The sequence below is a fragment of the Argopecten irradians genome, chromosome 9 (genome assembly GCF_041381155.1).
Source record: "Argopecten irradians isolate NY chromosome 9, Ai_NY, whole genome shotgun sequence".
Taxonomy (NCBI): Eukaryota; Metazoa; Mollusca; class Bivalvia; order Pectinida; family Pectinidae; genus Argopecten; species Argopecten irradians.
Genome location: NC_091142.1, coordinates 15,724,072 through 15,746,885, shown reverse-complemented (window position 1 = coordinate 15,746,885; position 22,814 = coordinate 15,724,072). Strand labels below are relative to the sequence as shown.

Sequence of the window (22,814 nt, the reverse complement as noted above, 5' to 3'; positions counted from 1 at the left end):
TAGGCAGTCTTCCCATGACTACTGATTGGTCCAAAGGAATATTATTCAATGAATAGGGAATTTATGAATGGAAGTTTATGAATGAAATGGTTCAAGAGGTCACCACTAGATGTCATTGTAGGGCAAGTCCTACTCAGTCTTACACATCAATAGTAAACCGGATAGCATTAATACAACCGCTAGTCGCGTTGTATTAAAAAGGTTCTGGCCAAATTTGGTTGCAATCCATGGAGAACTCTAGGACAAGTAGCGATTTATAGGATTTACCTCTATTACCACTATTTGGCCCCGCCCCTCCTGCCCCAGGGGGGTCAGGGTCACCATTTATGCAAAATCTGATCCCCTTCCCCTAAGGAAGTTTCTGGCCAAATTTGGTTGCAATCCATGCAGAACTCTAGGACAAGTAGCGATTTATAGGATTTACCTCTATTACCCCTATTGGGCCCCGCCCCTCCTGCCCCAGGGGGGTCAGGGTCACCATTTATGCAAAATCTGATCCCCTTCCCCTAAAGAAGTTTCTGGCCAAATTTGGTTGCAATCCATGCAGAACTCTAGGACAAGTAGCGATTTATAGGATTTACCTCTATTACCCCTATTGGGCCCCGCCCCTCCTGCCCCAGGGGGGTCAGGGTCACCATTTATGCAAAATCTGATCTCCTTCCCCTAAGGAAGTTTCTGGCCAAATTTGGTTGCAATCCATGCAGAACTCTAGGACAAGTAGCGATTTATAGGATTTACCTCTATTACCCCTATTGGGCCCCGCCCCTCCTGCCCCAGGGGGGTCAGGGTCACCATTTATGCAAAATCTGATCCCTTTCCCCTAATGAACTTTCTGGCCAAATTTGGTTGCAATCCATGGAGAACTCTAGTACAAGTAGCGATTTATAGGATTTACCTCTATTACCCCTATTGGGCCCCGCCCCTCCTGCCCCAGGGGGGTCAGGGTCACCATTTATGCAAAATCTGATCCCCTTCCCCTAAGGAAGTTTCTGGCCAAATTTGGTTGCAATCCATGCAGAACTCTAGGACAAGTAGTGATTTAAAGGAAATGTTGACGGACGGACGACGGACGCCGCGCCATGGCAAAAGCTCACCGGCCCTTCGGGGCAGGTGAGCTAATAAATTAAAGCAAGTAATAAAATTCAAGGCTTTATCAAGGTCTTTCAACAAATTTTCCTTGTTTCTCAAAGTTTTCCCTATCCTGATTTTTTATTTCAATTTCCTCCACTTTTTCCAGTTTTAAGGTTATGTGGAAACCCTGTAGATCAGTGGTTATCAACTTAAAAAGGCAACAGCTTATGAAGAGACACACAACATTAGAGAATACAGGGTTTTTGAGATCCCAAAACAACGTGAGTAAAGTACAATTTACCGTTGATTAGTCCAATCTTCCGATGATTATGACATCACAAAATCACGTCAAATGGTGACGTTATAATCATCGAATGGTGGGTCTCAAAACCCCTGTATATTATTTTTTTCAGATCAGAGGTTATCAACTGAAAAAGGCAACGGCTTTCGTTTAGACAACACAACACATGTTGTAGAGCCAGTTATTTTTATGGGTTAAACATTTCACAATGTTAACTTCAAAAGATAAAATTTGAATTTTATTCAAAAATTCAAATTTTATCAAATCCGAATTTTGTGATTTAGCAATATATATGAAGACATGGTTCTCATTTTCCTGATCAATTCAACTGCAGAATTAATATACATATATTTTTCTATTTTCCCACTTTCTAGTACAAACATATGGTCTAAATTTTCATTGTTCAAATATTTAATAGTTTTTGATAAATTAATTTCCTTGACACAAAACAGCCTGTTTTACGATTTTATGTCCGACTTGTATGTACATTTCCTCATAAAATCAGTTATTTCATGGGATGTGTGCTCTAGTTAAAGTCCATTTTCTAACTGTAGATATCACTCACCTGGATATATAATGAATTGCACAGAAAACCATCTGGGACAATTAATAGATCTTTCATACAATTATGAAAACTCAAGATTTCAAAACTGAGAAAAAATGAGACATTTTCTTAACAATCTATTACTTTTGGAGGAAATCGCACCAGAAACACAGAGATTGTACAGGAAACATGAAGAGAAATGTCGGCTATCTTCATGAATTATTCATGACCAGTTAATTATTACACTTAATAATGTCAAAACTAAACAGGTTTAATTATGATAGGTGCAATGAAAGCGACTAAGACAAAGTCTTTTATCTGAAGACATATTACTACAGAAATATCTATAAAGACATCTGAAGATATAAGTAAACTGAAAATAATACACTAAAATCAAGAGAATGCAGGTTTATGTGTTTTTATTTTTTGATATATCAAAATTCTTGGATTCCATAATTTTCATCTTATTTTATGTTTTGCAGTTTCTTTTAAAATTTCTATTTAGGAAAATAATTGCTTGATCAAAAACAAAAATAATTTCAAAGTTTGATTTGAGTTTTGTTTACCTATTTGACTCATTTAAGGACGGCCTCCATCAGTGTTTTCCTGGGTATTTTGGGAAATTGCCATTGGTGAAAAGTGGGAAATTTTGTGCGATAAAAGTAGGAAATGAAAATTTTTAACTGTGTTTATGAAAATTTTGGAAAAGGTAAAAATAAACAATTATCCTTCTCTAAGAATAAAGTATAAGAATGTATACTAAAATACGACGTTCAAACTTGAGATTTCTGGAATTTTTTTGTTTCGTCACACAAAATAGGCATCAACTCACTGATTTGGGAAATTTAGACATAGATTTGGGAAAAAATAATAAGAAATACAATTGGGAATGGGGCCTTATTTCGGCCCCAAATAAATAGGCAGGACAAAAACTGCTCCATGTATGTGATGTGTTTGTGTGTTTGGGGAGACTGTGGTATACTCATGTTGACACACATTGTGGACACTTTGGATACCTACCTTAGAACACCGTTTGAGGACAGAAAAGCCAGATGTGTATCTGTCTCACTGCCAGGATGCCACAAGACCTGTTGGAGTCCTGCTTCCTTGTGGCTCGCAAAGAAATGACAGGCAACACTAATTGACCTGAAACACATAGACATTGTATTATATAGCAGTAATGAAATACATAGAATAGAATTGTGTATTTGGTGTACTCATTTGCAGGATATGGAGAATTTGTCCATATCCCATCAATTGTGGTGTACTTACTCACAGGATATGGAGAATTTGTCCATATCCCATCAATTTTGATGTACTTACTCACAGGATATGGAGAATTTGTCCATATCCTATCAATTTTGGTGTACTTACTCACAGGATATGGAGAATTTGTCCATATCCTATCAATTTTGGTGTATTTACTCACAGGATATGTCCATATCCCATCAATTTCGGTGTATCCCATCAACTTTGGTGTACTTCCTTGCAGGATATGGGGAATTTGTCCATATACCATCAATTTCAGTGTACTTAGTTGCAGGATATGGAGAATTTGCCCATATCCCATCAATTTTGGTGTACACTGTACATGCTTGAAGGATATGAAGGGTTTATCCTTCATCTACTGAAGCTTATTGAAGGTTATTGATGATTTGCCTCATTCTCTGAATCTGGAGGGTTTCCCAGTATCCTTCCAGCTTTGTGTAAAGGCCTCTTCGAAAGTGTACATACATACATATACTTGTAGGCAACAAAGGCTTTACCTTTATCTCTCTGGTATACTTACTTGCAGGTTATGGATGGTTTGCCTCCTTCCAGTTCAGCATATCTGCCCCAGCGTTTTGGTAGCTCTAAAACTGTGATCCCACCCTGTCCCCATAAGGCGACTAGACTGCCACTGGGGTTAAAGGTCAAAAATTCAACTTCAAATCTTGGAGCATTGGAACACAGAAGGATCTAAAAACACAAAATGTAAATTATTAAGAGTTATGAACTAGTAATAATTTCATAATCAATCATTAGTTCATCCTCTACATTCCAGGAGTTACTGTCACTGTCGTAATATACACACTGGGCTATGTCATAGCAAAATAGAAGTTCAGGAGAAAGAAAACCTCTGACCAATCACAGGCCTGTATGTACAGACACTTCCTTTGAAGATTACAGAGAGCAATGTCCAGCTTAAAACCATAAACTGTACAGTTATACAATTATTTTGATGTTAATCAATGGACTAAACTACCTGTCTCATCTGTTGCCTTCAGTTTAAAAATCAGTGGTCTACAAGTGTTTTCTCATTTTCAGATATAACAACATCAATTTTACTTTGATAAAAGTTAAATTGAAACTATGAAACTGTGAGGATTTCTCTATATAATTATTCTTTGTGAATTGATCGTTGCAATAATTATGTAAAATGTCAGCACTAAGTTGGTCCTATTAAGCACCCTTCGGTTCTCAATGTTTGGGCACTTTTTGGGTTGAAAATGTAGTAAGATTCCAAGTTCTGACTAATGATAATGAATTCATATACCTGGTATGTGTGTAAATGAACTATTTAATTATATTTTGTGTAAAAAGATCAATCTATTAAACATTTAGTTCAATAAACACTAGTAAGTAGAGATGCTGAATTTTGCAAAGAACCAAATTATCTCCCTTTGCCCACAATCAAAAGCCCTCAGGCAATCGATGAGCTCAGGTAAAGTTTAAAGCTATGTTACTATATTTGAATGACAACATCCTAATTAGAGCTTGATAACTTTAGTAGTTTACAAGAGTGACAAATACCTACAGAACCTACGTAAAATTTAGCATAAAAGCAAACACAAATTATATGATGTAACAGATTTTTTATTGTATATTATTTTTTTTTTTATGTTATCAACTAAACTGTTTATAAATTAGGGATCAATTTTAGGACTTTTTTTCAAAATTAATTCTAAGGTTATGAATTCAGTTATGTTAAAATATAAACTTAATTCAATTTTTTTTAAAGGGACAAAGTTGTTCTGACACATAGATATAATTTTGAGATATTTATTGGTGGTTTCATTAAAATGATTGGTTATTTATATAACATCAAATAAACATAATGAATACCTGCAACCACAAATATTTGGAAAAAAAAAAAGATCATGATATTCTATATCTGGCATACAAAACGAAAGTTGGACGAAAGCAAGACTATAATGAACAGCAAAGTTTCGGACATGACAAAGAACAATCATTTGGCGTATTCTTATAAAGCTTTTGAAATTTATGATTGTTGATATATGAAGTGTAAGCCATATTTGTTAGTATCTGTTATAAACAATTTGTTTTTCGTGTTAGAATTATATAAATTGAAAGCAAAACAAATGTTTTTATTTTACAGGCCACTGCAAAGGGAGGTTTTTCTCTTATTAAGTTCAACTATTTTTATTTCACCCAGCCTTTTCTCGACCGGACCATTCCAAAATATAGAAATATGGAATTTCCTTTAAATTATTTCATTTGACATATATTATAAATGTAATATATTAAAGTAAGTAATCTAGCACATTGTTAATGTGTATTTTACTAAAACTTTCAAGGTTTATTTAGGTAAATGTCTCTTTAAATAAATTTTGTGGTTATGAATTTACTACTGTTATAATAAAGTCTCAGGGTTCTTTCTCACTTACTTGTGTGTGAAACTGAATGGGGATGGGGCCTTTAGAATTGTGAAAATCATGAAAAAGCAAAATATTACAAACGCAGCTCATTCTCAGCTGTCCACACAACATCAGTCATCTTGTTATGTGTTGATATTTGTGTTTTGTTTACTTTCTTTCAATTCTTGGCTTTTCTTTTCTTTTTTATTTCACCCAAAAGTAATTGTGAAAATAAACTTGATCAACTGTAAAAAATCATAGTATACTATTTTGCACTGGGAATTGGGCCTAATTTTTCTTGTTTGTTCACTTTAATTTCCAGTTAAAAACATTTAATCTCCAAAGATGTTAATTTTGATAACTGATTGTGACATTTTGTCAATGAATAACTTATAAATGGCAAACTTCATAAAAACATGAAATATTGACCTTGTTCCATAACAACATCAGGTGCCAGGAAATATGTAAGAAGAAAAAAATCTTACATTTCTCATTATAATAAACTGATGAATAGATGCTGTGTTTGCCAGATTAATTTGGCACACAAGACGATATAAATCAAATGAAGTCACTGAATCACTGAATGTTCCACAGATAAATCCACCGTTTGGTACTACTGCCAACATATCATTAAAGCCGTCATCAACAAGCATTTAGCCTCGTAACGAAGAAAGTGAGGATGGGAAATAGACAATTACATTTTTTTATACTGGCTAATGTTTTACATTTTTAAAGGTTCCATTAAACGAAAATAATGTAGATAGACAATTAACAGCAGTACATGGATATGCAAAGTTTTGTGAAAATATCACAAATGATTCATGAACAAAGCAAACAATATTTGGGATCATCATAGAAAATTATCGTAAATATCTTTTTTTTTCAACTGATCATGAAAGAATTATGACGTGCATGAAAATTAAAAATAAATCAAATCTCAGGGCATCCAGTTGACCTTTGACTTTTATCAGATTTAGGATTCAAATAACAATTTCCCAGAAATCTGGAGAGTCAAAACAAGACTATTAAAGACAAATGCTTCAAATTGGTTATTCAAGTTTCAAATCTGATTTTTGGGAGTCAAAAACATACTCTTAATAGTGTACTGAATGCCCTGAATCTGATACATAAAGTGGATATACCTTATAAGGGCGTAGCCCTTCGTGCCCAAAGGGCACGAAATGCGAAGCACTGCTAAGGTAACACACACATGAAAATATAAGAAAAAAAAATCAAATCTTCAAAATTCAATCCTTTCCACTGACAGCTACAGTTTGGGGCCGCCATTATTTTACCCACTGTAAAAAATCCCATCAGCATGAATGCGATGCTTTGAAATGAGCTCATTATATAATCAAGCGTTTCAAACGCTTTTATGATCCGACGAACGTAATCTTCATCCGGCAGAAGTTCAGTGCTATTTCTCAATATTTGCAAGCGTTCAAATGAAAGACCACCTTCAAATAAAATCAGCTGACCAAAAACGGAATATCTGTTATGGAAATAAAATTTTCTTCCTTCTCCAATGTGGATTTCCTTCTCAAATGGGTGTTTTGGGACAAGGATAGAGTGTGAATATATGAACAAAAAATAAACAGAGAATTCTGGTCCATTATTTCCATATTAAATTGAACCTTTTAACAGTGCATAATTAATGGTAACTGAAACATCTGGCGGCGCCCTTTAAGGCTATTCCTTCAGTCATATTAGTTATAGTTTTAATACTGTTATATCATCATAGGCCCATAAACCATTTCAAGTTAGCATATAATGTTAAATTATATTAATTGGATATCTATAAAGAAGTCCTTAACAGGTTTATTAATTAAGTGTCTGGTTATGATTATGCAGTCCACCAGTTTATTAGCTATTATTGATTTTCCAATGCAATTCATATTGAAGCTTGATTTTAAAACAGCATTTCTTCATTTCTTGATCACATGATCAGTAACTTTCATTTTCCTTACGAAATGTAATGGCATAAATGCATGGTATTTTTTAGAAAACATAAGCCAGTAAGAGTGCAACGGATCCTCCCTCAAAAAGATTATTAAATAATCATCACATTGTGAGCGTCTCGATCAGACCATTATGCGACTACGATGATGCTATCACGGCTGCGGAGTGAATACCTGGGCTCGATTCCTCTCTCGGTCCACACATTCTGGCAAAAGATTCTTGAGATTATAGAAGACTAGGTGGGATGCGAAGCTATCCCAAATGTATAAATCGCTGCCCTGAATAGCAGTGAGACCTTTCGATGCACTGCTACGCTTCTGTTTTGAATCTTTGGCATTATTTTCGCGCAATTGTTTACAAAACGAATGATCATTCAAACATGTGCGCCAATTGTCAACACCCGCCATCTTGGAACGTAGCCTCGATTATATTCGCTCGCTGATTTGTTGTTTCTCTCGCTTTGAAACTTTCCCATGTTATGCTGAACTTCCCTTTCCTTTAAAGATGGATATAAACTTTGGACTATTCTAAAAATTATCTGCACAGCTCAATGTAGAGAAAGAGACAGAGCCAGGATTAAAGTTTTGGTTTAGAGAGTATCTTCGATTTCGGCTAGTCATGTGATCAATCGATCGGGGCTATAATCCCGTTCAAGATGGCTGCGGGAGTGCAGTCGATGTGTCAGTATTGGAAAGACTTCGATCTACAAGAACTGCAGGTAACTTTGATTTTTCTTTAATTTGTTGCTATTACCATATTCAAACAAACACCAGAAGTATATTAGACACGCTAGAAAGACATGTTTTGTTTCAGATCTGAAGTTGTGCGCTACTTTATCCAAGTTTCTACCGACTATATTGAATATTGTGTATTAGGCTATCAGCTATAGATCAATATGGCGGAGTGATCATGCTTTGCAGCTGAAGCAGACGTTCTTTTGTCTCCATAAAACTCGTTATAAAATAAGTCGATTTATTTCGTAAACAGCACTTATATGTAAAAGTTAGAAAAGTTTTGAGTTGACGATGGCTTATCCAGCTGACAACATTGGAACATGTTGAAGTCGGACAATATGTATTGCCTATTGGGTGATGAGGATGATGTCGGTGTGTGGAATTAATCGGGCGCGAAGCGAGCTACGGCCAAACTTAGTCTGCCTATGGGTACATACAGAGATTAGGTCGAGTCATGTCATTTACAGACAGTAAAATGAGGCCACGATTTGTTTGGGTTTTAGGACCTTTAAATAATATGTAAACAGTGAGGACAATACACATGGGAACTTAGTGTATTGAACATTGTAGCACACATACATGTGGATACGTATAACTTTGTTGCTTTATTGGTTTGTTGTGATGTATTAATAATAGGATTGATTGACATGTTGTTATTAAAAAAAACAATTTTATTATAGTTGCTTCATTATGAAAAATAAATAAAAATAATTTTCAAAAATTGTCTTCCATTTTCTTGGACAGACGTTTCTACTTGAATCTTGAAGATTTTTGATGAACAATAGATTTATTTTCAGAATTAAGAAAAGCTTTTGATCTTCAAAAAAATTATTAATGTTCTTGATTTTTTTTTATTGTTTTAAAGATATTAAACAATTCACATTTAAGAAAAAAATCATTTCACAGGAAAAAAAGTAAAGAAATAAATCAATTATGCTTTGATTTTATAGAAGCTAATGCATTATATTCTTTCTGTAATATCTGTATGTTCATATAAATTTCCATTAAAATTTTTAAGAATATTGAAAATGGTCAGTATATTCACAAACTTGTATAATATATTTAATTTCAAATCATTAACATCAAATATTGATCTGTTAAATTTAGATTTTAATGTGTGTATTGTTCAATATTTGTTATTGTTGTGTATTTGGTAAATTAACATACCATATATACAATAAGATCTGCTGTGAATAAACAAGAGATGACTATATCTGAGGAAAGTATGTATTAAGTACTACAGTATTGTAGTATACACAATCTATACATACTCTACCATCATCAGAAGTGATGTCTCTTAGCAGACATGCTCACATGCTAAAATCAATATTTTCTTTTTATGACAATGCTTCTATTGATTTTATTCCTCTTTTGAAATGTCTTTCTCTCTCCCATTAATCATGATCTAAATTTGTTAGGAGAACAAATTGGGTTACCATTATTGATCGCGGTAGTATTGATCCAGAACTGTGACATGAGGGGCCACAATTTCAAATTGCTTATGAAGAATATATGCCCCGGTATTGATCAGAAGACAGAGAAAGATCGACTCCCCGCCATATGAACGCAAATAGAGATTTTTCATGCATCTATATTGATTTTGATTATTTAAATCCTGATGCTGATTATTTCATAGTTGAGAGTAGTCCAATACAATTTTGATGTAACAGCATTTATTGATTTATAAAAATCATTTCAGTACAGAAATCCATAACATGTCTAATGTATATATATGTCTAAGGCCAAAGATAAAAATATATTTGTTTTCTATTATTCTCTCTGTAGATTGAAGATTTACTGTGAACAGTAACAAATAATTAGTTTACACGTTGAGAGATTTTGTTTATAAAATCGCACTTTAATCCAATGAGCACAATTTTAAAATCGATAGTTGCTCAAACAGGTCATTAAGATCATTTCCCCCCAACTTAAGTAAGAAAGATAGAAGAGACAGCATTTTTTTTTTCTACTCGTCGAATTATACAAACGTACGGTATACCCTGCCAGAGTATTGCATACTGTATACCATATTCTACACAATAAGCACACATGCAGGGCTCTTAAAATAAGCGAGTGGGGGGGGACTTAATAAGACAAAATTAGGACTAACCTTTCAAAAAAATATTTCACAAAGTACAAAATTAATCAATTTGCAGAAGAAATCAAATGGAGACACCTAAACAGTTTAGTTTCAGTCTGTATTTAATTTGAGGTCAGTGAAATTGTGATCTCCAAAAGGAGGAGAGGTGCTAACAGCTTATTGGGACACTGAGGGATGCTTATTATGTGAAGTTGATTATGAATCTTTTGTCACTTAAATGAGAGTCTTGGGCTTGGAGATGATCTGCTAATTAGTCGTAACTAGATTACAAAATATTTTCAGAAAGTTTTCAGAATTGAAAAAGAGTTGATGAAGCATTTTACACAAACAATTTCATATGTAGAGACTTAATGGAAATTATTAGACTAGAAAATTATTGATTGATAGTTAATGGGAATTGATCTTTGGATACGAAAATCAATAAAATCTGTTTTAAATTTGGTTATTATTATTCACCATTTTGTTTTCAATTTTAAAGGTATTGATTATAATTGCTTGCCAAACGAGTGACTATTGTTTACAGAATTATGCATTGTATCATATTTTAATAGCTTTTATCGACAATCATGTAATTATTTGCATGATTTTGTGAAGGATTTGGCAATGTTACGGTATATAATAGAATATTGATTATAGACTGTTTATGATATTGATTTTACGTGGTTGCTGCATCTTTCTGGGAATAGTTTACATTATAGATCACAAACTTACATTGACAACAGAGTCTGTGACATCCTTTCTAATCTTTATAGCTAACTGCACATCCAAAAATGTGAATAAAAGTTTTAGAATAAAGTTGAAAAATTATTTTGTTCTGGTAACAAAAATTTCTCACTGACAAAAATTAAGCAATATTCTCTGGAAATTGTAGAAAGAAGATCAATACGTAGAAATGACATCCAAGTTTTTTAAGTTTGATAATTATAGAATATAAGCATATGTTTCATTATTAACCACTATTAGTTGTCAATTACATTTTAAAAAAAAATCAAATTTGTTTTACTAGGTTATTTTAGATGAGTTGTAGAATTATTTCTACAAAAGGTTTCAAAAACACAGCATTGATTATATTTCACAATATTTTGGGTGTAATCCACTTGCAATGTCTTACAGACCTTTGAAATCTTGCTTACTGCATACTTCCAACCTGATTCCACAAAGGACATTTGTGGAAATACATATTTAATTTTTCACAAGAAATTCAGAAAAAATATTTGCAACACAGCATGATTGCAGCATAATTGATTCATGCATCAATATAAAAAAAACTATGATCAAGAAATTAGTCGTAGTCATTGATGAAATTGTAGCTCATAACATTAAAGTTGCGCATTGTGGGACTAATATGTCCTTTTTAGGATTGGGAAAACTTATTTATTTAAAAAAAATGGGAAATACAAACTTAGTATTTATCTTAAACAATGAAAAATGTAAATATAGGTATTTATCATAAACAATTGGAAATGTAAACTTATTTTTTTTATCATAAACAATGGGAAATGTAAACTTATTGATTTATCATAAACAATGGAAAATGTAAACTATTTAATTATCATAAACAATGAAAAATGTAAACTATTTATTTATCATAAACAGTGGAAAATGTAAACTTATTTATTTATCATAAACAATGGAAAATGTAAACTTATTTATTTATCATAAACAATGGAAATGTAAACTTATTGATTTATCATAAAAAAAGGGAAATGTAAACTTATTGATTTATCATAAACAATGGAAAATGTAAACTATTTGATTATCATAAACAATGGAAAATGTAAACTATTTGATTATCATAAACAATGGGAAATGTAAACTTATTTATTTATCATAAACAATGGGAAATGTAAACTTATTTATTTATCATAAACAATGGGAAATGTAAACTTATTTATTTATCATGGGAAATGTAAACTTATTTATTTATCATAAACAATGGAATATGTAAACTATTTAATTATCATAAACAATGGAAAATGTGAATTTTATCATAAAGACTGGGAAATGTCTGGTTTTAGTTACCAGTATGCTAATAGATGTCAGACAACCGGAATAAGGTTACTATTGATTTTATTCTGATCTCCAGAGTAATCATCGGATCTGGTGTAAATATAAGTGTAGAGCGAGTATTGATTTATTGACGAAGGCTATTGGGTAGAGCCAGTCTGTATGTACTGTCAGAAACATACACACACAGCATTTCCTGTCTGTTTAACATCACCTACCACAACAGTCAGATATATACATATACATAATGGTTTTCTATATCTGTCAAAGATATATAGGATGCTGTTCTCTGAAGAAATATTACCGATGAACAAATTTATCTCCATTTTGATCTTGCAGTCTCTCTCTCTTGATTTATTTTTTTTGAATTAATGGAAAAGAATTTGACAATGTGTACTAGAGATGTTTGGTTCTTTTGCTTGATTTTTCTTGCTGCTTTTTTTAGCCCCCACAAAATAAGAATCTGTGTTTCATCAAATGCATTAATGGTATTATTTAAATGGACATTTCACATTGTATCAAATATATATGCATTAGCTCCTGCAGGGGGCGAAGATTAGATGGCTGTTCTCGATCAGCAAGATTTGTATCTTAATAAAAACTCAAAAATATTGCCAACGTCTGTATAGTACAGATTTTGTTCAAAAATGCATAATCACTTTTTTGTGTTAAAACATCCAATTTGGAAGAAAAAATGTATTACCCAAAAGGATAAAGAATCTCCAAAGGGATTGTGAAAAAAAAACCCAAAAAATAAAATTCAGAATGATTTCTTGCTACATCTAATTCTTTTGGAAAAGAACAAAACTAACTAAAGGGGAGATAATGCTAAACATCAGTTGTTGAATTAACAACTCAAGGGAGATAACTTTAAATATTTAATTATTGTCTACTTGGTAGGTAACTCTAATTACTGAATAATTGTCTAGACATTGAAGATAATTTTGAATGTTGAATAATTGATTAGCTAAGGGAGGTTACTTTACTTATAAGGTAATCGATTAAACAGGGTAGATAACTGAATATGGAATAATTGTCTAGACAGGGGAGATAATCAGAGACATATGAAACTGTTGTATCATAGAACTTACTACCATATTTTGATAGATATAATTTTATATTGGTGTAAAATGAAAATAGCTATAAACAACAACTTAATATTCAATATTGATCTACATTATCAATTTAGCTATTTTTCTATACATGAAATTGTGTCTTATCTAAGTTACCATCCCTGCAAAAATGTTGACACCTGATATATAAGCCGTGTTTTTCAGTACAAACTATTAATATTGACACTTTGTGAAATCAAAGATTTTATCAATGAAGTTCATGAAATGCATTTTGAGCGTTAAATCCAAGATAAGATAGTAAACTGAAGGATATATACCAAGAGATTGTAAGTAACATAAACTGGTTTAAAACCTGATACCAAGTATGTATGGGGTTCTGTAAAAATGATGTGTATATATGTATCACACTTCTCACTTAATACAAAAATTGTTGTTTATTGGCACAAATAATACAAGATTGTGGTTTAGAAATCATTCAAGTTTATATTCAAAACTGAGAATTGATTTAAGTTTGTGTGAGAGATAATTAAGACAAGTTGTTGTGTAACGTATTATACAAGTTTGTATGTGAGAGATAGAACAAGATTGATTTGTGTGAGAGAGGATACAAGTTTGCCTATTAGCTGCTAAGGTTTGTGTAATTTTTTTGTATGAGAGATAATTAATACAAGTTCTAATTTGAGAGACATGATACAATTTGATAGAGTCATTGGTACAAGGAATTGTAAAAAACCTATATGAGAGATGATACAAGTTTGTGTGAGAGATGATACAAGTTTGTGTGAGAGATGATATAAGTTTGTGTTAGATATGATACAAATTTGTGTGAGAGATGATACAAATTTGTGTGATAGTTGATACAAGTTTGTGTGAGATATGATACAAATTTGTGTGAGAGATGGTAAAAGTTTGTGTGAGAGATGATGCAAGCTTGTGTGAGAGATGATACAAGTTTGTGTGAGAGATGATACAAATGTGTGTGTGAGAGATGATACAAGTTTGTGTGAGAGATGATACAAGTTTGTGTGAGAGATAATACAAGTTTGTGTGAGAGATGATACAAATTTGTGTGATAGTTGATGCAAGTTTGTGTGAGATATGATACAAATTTGTGTGAGAGATGGTAAAAGTTTGTGTGAGAGATGATGCAAGCTTGTGTGAGAGATGATACAAGTTTGTGTGAGAGATGATACAAATGTGTGTGTGAGAGATGATACAAGTTTGTGTGAGAGATGGTACAAGTTTGTGTGAGAGATGATACAAGTTTGTGTGAGAGATGATACAAGTTTGTGTGAGAGATGATACAAGTGTGTGTGAGATATGATACAAGTTTGTGTGAGAGATGGTACAAGTTTGTGTGAGATATGATACAAGTTTGTGTGAGAGATGATACAAGTGTGTGAGAGAGCTCGAGTGTATAAGTTAATGTGGGAGATGATACAAATTTGTGTGAGAGAATTGAGATAATACAACTTAGTGTTAGAACTAATATAAGTTTGTAGGTAGTAATCAAAATATGATAAGAAGTGTGAAAATGATAAAAATAGTATGTGAGATGGCATAAGTGAAGATGAGAGATGTTAAAAGTGTGTGTGAGAAGTAATATAAGTTTGTAAAAAGTTACATTATCAGAGGTATTGTAAAAATGATAAAAAAATGTGTGAGAGCTGGTACAGGTTGATGTGAATGATGGTACATGTTAATGTGAGAGATGGTACATGTTAATGTGAGAGATGGTACATGTTTATGTGAGAGATGGTACAGGTTAATGTGAGAGATGGTACAGGTTAATGTGAGAGATGGTACATGTTAATGTGAGAGATGGTACATGTTAATGTGAGAGATGGTACATGTTAATGTGAGAGATGGTACATGTTGATGTGAGAGATGGTACATGTTGATGTGAGAGATGGTACATGTTAATGTGAGAGATGGTACATGTTAATGTGAGAGATGGTACAGGTTGATGTGAGAGATGGTACATGTTAATGTGAGAGATTGTGAGAAATGATTAAAATCAAATGAGAGATATGTGAAAGCTGTCTGGGTCGGTCAGGGAGACAATAAGAATTCTCCATTGATGTAGCCATCATTGAGTCAGGCCTGGCTTTCTCTGTCAGAGTTCCACAGCATCACACTGCCTTATCTGTATGTACATTGAGTCAACATTATATATACATATAATTTGGAGCCGAGAGAGAGCTAGGCCACTCAGTCTCCCAGCAAAAAGCTATGTTATAGGTCAGGGCGATAACACATTAAGGACCCCAACTCTCCTACATTCAATCATTGCGATCAAATTTCTACAGTTGGTATCGGTTATAGAACAACGTCTCACAGATCGGGGCTAGTAATACAGACAACAGAGTTCGACGCGCGACAAACGCTTTGTCTACAAATTATCAGCTCTTTTCCTCTGCAATCCAACGGGTTTTTGTTAAGTATCAATTTCAGTCAGAGTGGTATAAACAAAGAAACGGGCCCAATCAAGGGTCTAATACGGCTAAATCTACATAACAAAAGGCAATATGTTAAAACGTTTATGTGGATCTGATTCTACTTCCTTTTCTCAGCCTGCCTGACATCATCTCTAAGGCTGAAGTGATCTACCGCAATAATCACACCAAGCAACAATACCAGACTTAGGCTATGCCATATAATAGCAATGTTTCTTGTGACTTTGTTTACCTACTGAGGTCATCGCGAAATCACTTAATTTCTGAATCTGCATCATTTATGTCTTTAAAGGATCACTATTATAATTAGTACATATTTGTCCCCCAGGTAGAGAAAGAAGAAAAGAAAGAAAGAGCATTTTTTATTCTTTTTCTGCATCAGGAATTTTTCTGTCTGTTCTTTTATTGCCGTAACTGCATTCAATCTATAGCTAGTATATAATGAATATTGCTCTTTACCTATATTTCGAACTTTGAGCCATATTTAAGAAACAAATATCCTATTTAGACATTATTTCCAACTTTATCTTCTATAGTTTGACCCATATTTTAATTTGATATCTCTGACATTGTCTTCACTTTCGGATAACATAAGATTTTTTAGGTTAGTAAAACAGCATATCAACCTCTTGAAAGGTCTAGATTGGATCTGTATTAGTAATAGAGCAAAATCATCATTGAAATTAGCCAATATAGATTGATCATCATACACACTTCATGGGGTGAATCTAAATTAGGAAAACGTGTGTTTCGTTATGATAGAAGATGGATATCAATTTCTAATGTTCGCAGAGAAATGAGGCTTTTAGAAATGAAGTATGACTTAGTGATTATTAGGGTTTACCCAGTGTGTGACGATCCGATACATTGATAAGGTATATAAGATGTCGCTCTAGTCTGACTGCTTCAGATCAAAAGACACTTATTTGTAATTAATATTCATGTCAGGTTTCCAGTATACAAGAATTTTATGGTTTACTCAATTTTTACTGAATTTTTCAGCTGTTGTTTCCTGATGTAGTGATAGAGATGGACAACAGGGTCATCAATTTCAAAATTCTTGGGCAGATCATTTGGAAGGGGCCCTCATTGGGGGAAATATTTATTATATTTTAAAAATAAAAATAAAATAACAAGTACTGAATCAGTTCCACAGAAGACAGGTGTTGGTGAAGTGAGATGTTTATTTTGATATCCTTTATTAAGCTTTTGTAATACCCAATAAACCAGCTTGTTTTCTTAACGATGACCTCTCCCCTCTCTTTGGCCTCCAATCATAGATCACCTGAAGTATTTAGTGTTCAATCACTTGATGATGGAGAAGTTCTTATACTGCATACTCAACATGCATATCAAATTAATTTGGAAATCCTTTTGTTTCGACTAGTTTTTCTCCCGATCAGTCATTCCCAAACTGATTGCATTTGGTGTGTAATGATCTTGTTTGCCTTTGATGGATATTCACCTATGACGGATCACAATCCGCCCCATTGGTAATAGTAGGTATATCGAGAAGATTTTCAACGTTTTTTCTTCATAACTGATGTGATTACCAGCAGAAATACATGATAAATGGGTGAAATTAAACGGTTTTCTAGACAAATCGAGAGGGCTGTCTCCTTGTTAGTAAATCACTACTCAATCAAACAGTAAAAATCTTCACAAAAATTGTACTGATAAATAAAAACATATGTCTACGTATATAAACATGTGTCCATATTGATTTTCACATTGATGATAGATTAATACTTAGCCAAGTTGTACTGATTGCACATTACAACTGATAAGGCTAAATAAGATAATATATGTGTTTCTGGTAACGCCCTTTTAAAAAATATTTTAGTTAGGTAATAAAAAATATATAGTTGTGAACATCAATATCGCAAAATTCTTGTGTTTCACTTTGCGTGACCATGTGAAATTTCTCATCTGATGAAGAAATCAGTAAAACTGTTTGACACTTCAATAATTTGTTCACATATTTAAAACTGAAATTTTAAAGTTCAATGCATAGTTGTTAAAAATGTCTAAAGTTCAATGCATAGTTGTTAAAAATGTCTAAAGAAATCTATAAATCTGTATGTGTTTTTCTTCGTATACAATAATTTCCAATCACAAAGAAAGTTAATGGAAGTCTAGAGAGTCTGCTATGCTGTTTTGTTTGGCCATGATTACATAGATGATTCAGATAAATATCAAATTGCTATATAGTTTAACACAGGAAATCGTAAAAACCACAGTTTTATAGCTACTGGCTTTTCAGATTCTCTTATCTTGCATACATTAGAATCACACTTAGTGAAATCTGCGGGCATCATTTCAAATACATTTTCAACAAATCATTTGAACATTTCATTTGTAAATAAGTTTTTTTTTGAAAAAGAATTCGAGATCAATGGGTAAATTATAAGCTATAATTGAGTGAGTGATTCTTTGATAGACTGTTTCATGCACAATGAAGCTCTGAGACGGAGTTACGCCCCATTAAGTTATGTACTACAATCTATCTGAAGAAGATAGGTAAAAGATGTATCGATGGATCAAGGCCTACTTATATACACACAACGAGACAGTGATAGATATATTTCATGCACAATGAAGCAGCCAAAGACTTGATGGTGTTCGATACTCGTGACCGTCTACTCTCAGTGACAAGACTGAGAGCAGCGTCTATCGATCGTACAAAACGAGTCAACCTAAAGCGATTGGTCCCCATTGTGAAACCATCTACCATCACTTTCCTGAAAAATTGACTAGTCACATTTTCAAGAAGAGAATTGTTTAGCGATGTTTGAATTACAGCAATAATATTTAAAAGAAACAGCCCATCGGTTCATAATAGTCAAGGGATATATTTCACCTTAGCTAAGCTTCGATGATCCGCTAAAGGTACTATAGATTTGGGGAGAAAATACACTTTACCTAGCCCATTGGCGAATAATGATTAGATACACTATTCAGTGGAAACTTATCTGATTACAAGTTTCGTGTGGCATGTCAATGGAAGAAATATGTAAATTGAGCCAGAAGAACCAGATGCGGAGAGATAGCTCTCTTCGTCTCTTTCACGCTCCATCAAGCAGGTATCAAAGCTCGTCTCTTTTGCAACTGTTTTCAGGTAGAACACAATAGCCCAGTGATACAGCCATCTATTTAATAGCAAAGCGGGCCATCCCAGGCCACTAAACGCTGGACCACTGCCAAAATTAAACCTTCGGCTTCCTCCTTGTGGTGTATAGAAATCATACGACCATATTAGGATAGAGGTATTTGGCTGACGACCTTTCAATCAGCTGCCTGATATAGGGTTGCATTGACAGTCTGGGAGTCACATGTGCCTTGTGTTTCTCTCGATAAATTATGCCAGGTTGTTTTAGGATTGCGGTTTGGATGATTGTTTGTAGCTGTATAGGTAATACAGTGTTGAGTAATAAAGAAGAACGATGAAAAGCCAAAACAATGACTTCAAATCTGTTGTTCAGTATTACAAGCCAATTAGGTACTAGTTGTTCATTCAATTAGATGTTATAGTAAAGTTCCAGTTATGAAAATTTTTTTTTATCAAAAATGAAAAAAGTATATTGGGAGAGGGTTTTCAGTTTGTAATATTAGAAACTCTGTAGTTATGAGAGGATAGCATCAGAATAATTTTCCAAGACAAATTTACACCTTTTTCAAGATTTAATTAATTTGTAGACCAGAGTATAGCCATTAAATATATTGACCCCTTAATGGATAGGTTCTTCACATTGCATGTGAGATCACTTAAAAGCTGTTCATTTATCTTATCATTCTATACCTGTAATCTTTATCGTAGAGTTTGATATTTTGAGGGGAAATTGAAATTTGGCGTTCAACTTTAACAATTCCTCGTCTATTACCTTACCTAGTGACAATAGAGATCTGAGATTGGGGGTGTAGGTGTGTAACCATACAATCTATTAGAAGAGATAGACACCTCATTCCCCTACCCTAGGGGAGGCTAGCCCTAGCCCGGACAAATCACAGCTGGCCTAACCCCACCCTGCAGCCACAGGTAGCCGATATTTATATCTGCGCATCTTCATTGAGATGGCTATGATTTGTAGGTATCAGGTATTTGTCCCCGTCATGGTTGACTGGTTATCGGGGACTGGAGTCTAACTTCTTTTTGATGAGCTATCGACAATATACATTGTTGTTCTGGGCGTCTCACTAGACACCCTTTCAGCTTCAAGCAATTGAAGGTCAATAACTCGTAGTATTGTCCTTGTCCGCGACTGGTAAACTTACCTGATCATGCTGACCGACTGGACCAGTGTATAGCATCTGTGCTGACAGTATGTTGGCGTTCACTGAGGCGTGACATTGGTTGGGTCATCACACATTATACCTGTTCCACATCTGATTTGAATTTAGATGGAATCAAATATCCAGCAAGTATTGGTTTATATAGGCCCTGGGGCGGTGTGCACACCTGCACATAGAACAGGTCGACGGAGGAGCTAGAGCTCAGGTAAATATCTACACAGGTAACTAATTAGTTTAAAAGTCTCTCCTAATTATTACTATAACATTATATCTAGTAACTTTAAAATTCAACATCAGCTGCAAATTCAGAATTCAACACAATGCCATGACATTGTTCTTTCACATTCAACATGTCATATTAAGAAGCGAGATAGGTTCCTAGTTAATTAAACTGTTTACCTGTATTTCAAGTATATATCCTTCAGTTCTATTTTATGAATTGGTTTTGAAAGTTTCTGAATGATGGAGAATATAGTATATATATTGTAGATGGGGAGTGGGAATAGTTGTATGTCAAATGATGGACAATACCTAGTAGTCTATTTAGACAGGTGAAAGTTTAAACAGACAGTAGTCTATTTAGACAGGTGACAGTTTAAACAGACAGTGGTCTATTTAGACAGGTGACAGTTTAAACAGACAGTGGTCTATTTAGACAGGTTACAGTTTAAACAGACAGTGGTCTATATAGACAGGTGACAATTTGAACAGACAGTGGTCTATTTAGACAGGTGACAGTTAAACAGACAGTGGTCTATATAGACAGGTGACAATTTGAACAGGCAGTGGACTATTTAGACAGGTGACAGTTTAAACAGGCAGTGGACTATTTAGACAGGTGACAGTTTACACATGAAGTGGCCACTTTAGACAGGTGACAGTTTACACAGGTAGTGGTATCTGAACAGAAACAGGTGACATTTTACACAGGTAATGGTGTTTTTACAAAGGTGACAATTTACACAGGTAGGGGCCTCTTTAGACAAGTAACATTTCAGACAGGTAGTTGTCTCTTTAGACAGGTGACGGCTTTCACAGGTAGTGATCTCTTTAGACAGATGACAGCATACAAAGGTAGTGGTCTATTTAGACAGGTGACAGTTTACACAGGTAGTGGTCTATTTAGACAGGTGATGTCTTATATCTAGTACAGTTTATTTCTAGTCATAAACACAAGTGGATTATTCTAGTAAGACAGCTGGGTGATTGAAATAATGCCATATAAAGATTTTATGTCAGTGGAGAAAAACCAGAGTACCTGGAGAAAAAACACCCAACTGACAGTCATTACCGAAGCCGGACAACTTCCACAAATTGATTACAAACTTTTACATAACCCAAAGGTGAGGGGCTAAAGGTAGAATATTGAGACATTTTGACCACTAGGCAACCAGTCATTTAATTATAGACAAAAGACTTTAAAACCCATTAAACAATAGTGTAACAAAAATGGTGTTAGACAATGTAACATAAAGGGGTTATGTGTAATAAATATGTTAAGTGGGGAGTTGTAAGTCATTTCGTGGTGGTGGTGAGGACATTGATGGTTTCCCCGGGACAGACAGGAAGTGGATAATTATTATAAACAAATGTTTAGTGTTGGTCAAATTGGCTCAGGGAGATATTGGTGGGTATATTATAAAGGGAGAGTAGGAGGGGCGGGGGCAAATCATCGGCCAGACGATAGGGACTGTGATATGTGTCAGTACGAGGGTAAATCACCATTAAAATTGCATGAAATCGTGAAAGTGATGAAACATACAATTTCACATAAATACGGCAATTTAAAAGAATAGATAAATATAGATTTGATTATGATGATAAGAATATTCCTATTTGAAGTATCAAATAAATAAGTCGCAGATTGGTCGTTGATAATCTGCTGTGAGCCTGTAGAATATTGTACAGGCCTTGGGGCAGTACTGGCTTGAACGCTATGTCTAGTCACTGTCCAGCATATACTGGACAATTGATGATCAGCTCTCTTTCATATTGTCCCTCTGACCAATGTCCAGAAATTTCGTTCAAATAAATCACTAATGATGTGGAGGGCTTGGCTAGTCCAGTGATCCCAGCAAAGGTCAAGGGTCACAGCTTCTGGGGTTGTTCAATCTGTTGGCATGTAGTTGTTAGCTTTATGTGTATTAAAACAAATAAGAAAAAATAGCACAAAAACAATGAGAGATAAGATCCAAAGTTAATAATTTAGATAACCTATCATCATCAGCTGTCATATAATGGTAGAATTCAACATAAACAGTTTTAAGTTCAAAAGAAAACTTTTGAAAGACTATTGAAGATTATTTTAATTCATGATTCAAGTTGACTAATCGTCATGCTAACAAAAATGTCCTTTTAGTAATCTATGACCACTAGTTGTATCTGGACAGTGGTCATTATTCAATCTGTCCACACCAAGCTTTTCTTTATCACTAATGTCTCCAATGTTCTATGAGTTTTATAATAGATATACTAATATATTCCTTCACATTCAATCGATGCTTTATTGATAATTCTTGGTTTGTGGTTATGGCCATATCCAAAGCCCCCCCTCCCTCTCCCACCATGTACAAAATATACCTCTCCTAATTACTGTGACTGAAGGGTGACTTTCCTCACCATAGGGAATTATAATGTGGT

General features: G+C 33.8%; 2 protein-coding genes across 5 annotated transcripts in view; one reads left to right on the top strand and one right to left on the bottom strand.

Moving 5' to 3' along the window:
• The window catches only part of LOC138331601 (nucleoporin 88-like), a 61,511-nt gene extending 41,304 nt beyond the window's left edge, over positions 1-20,207 (bottom strand). The window contains exons 1-3 of one of the 2 annotated variants that reach the window (XM_069279312.1): positions 20,157-20,207; positions 3,706-3,875; positions 2,937-3,062 (exon numbers count right to left, since the gene is read on the bottom strand). In XM_069279312.1, coding sequence (XP_069135413.1) covers positions 2,937-3,062; positions 3,706-3,875; positions 20,157-20,192 — 332 coding nt within the window. In that variant the 5' untranslated portion in view covers positions 20,193-20,207. Of the gene's footprint in view, positions 1-2,936; positions 3,063-3,705; positions 3,876-7,686; positions 7,944-20,156 lie in introns of those variants that run through there. The other variant, XM_069279310.1, reaches the window with a different exon arrangement.
• LOC138331600 (homeobox protein cut-like 1) overlaps positions 8,000-22,814 on the top strand; it is a 92,421-nt gene continuing 77,606 nt past the window's right edge. The window contains exon 1 of one of the 3 annotated variants that reach the window (XM_069279307.1): positions 8,000-8,231. In XM_069279307.1, the coding sequence (XP_069135408.1) occupies positions 8,169-8,231 (63 nt within the window). In that variant the 5' untranslated portion in view covers positions 8,000-8,168. The remainder of the gene's footprint in view (positions 8,232-22,814) is intronic. The other 2 variants (XM_069279308.1, XM_069279309.1) reach the window with 2 other exon arrangements.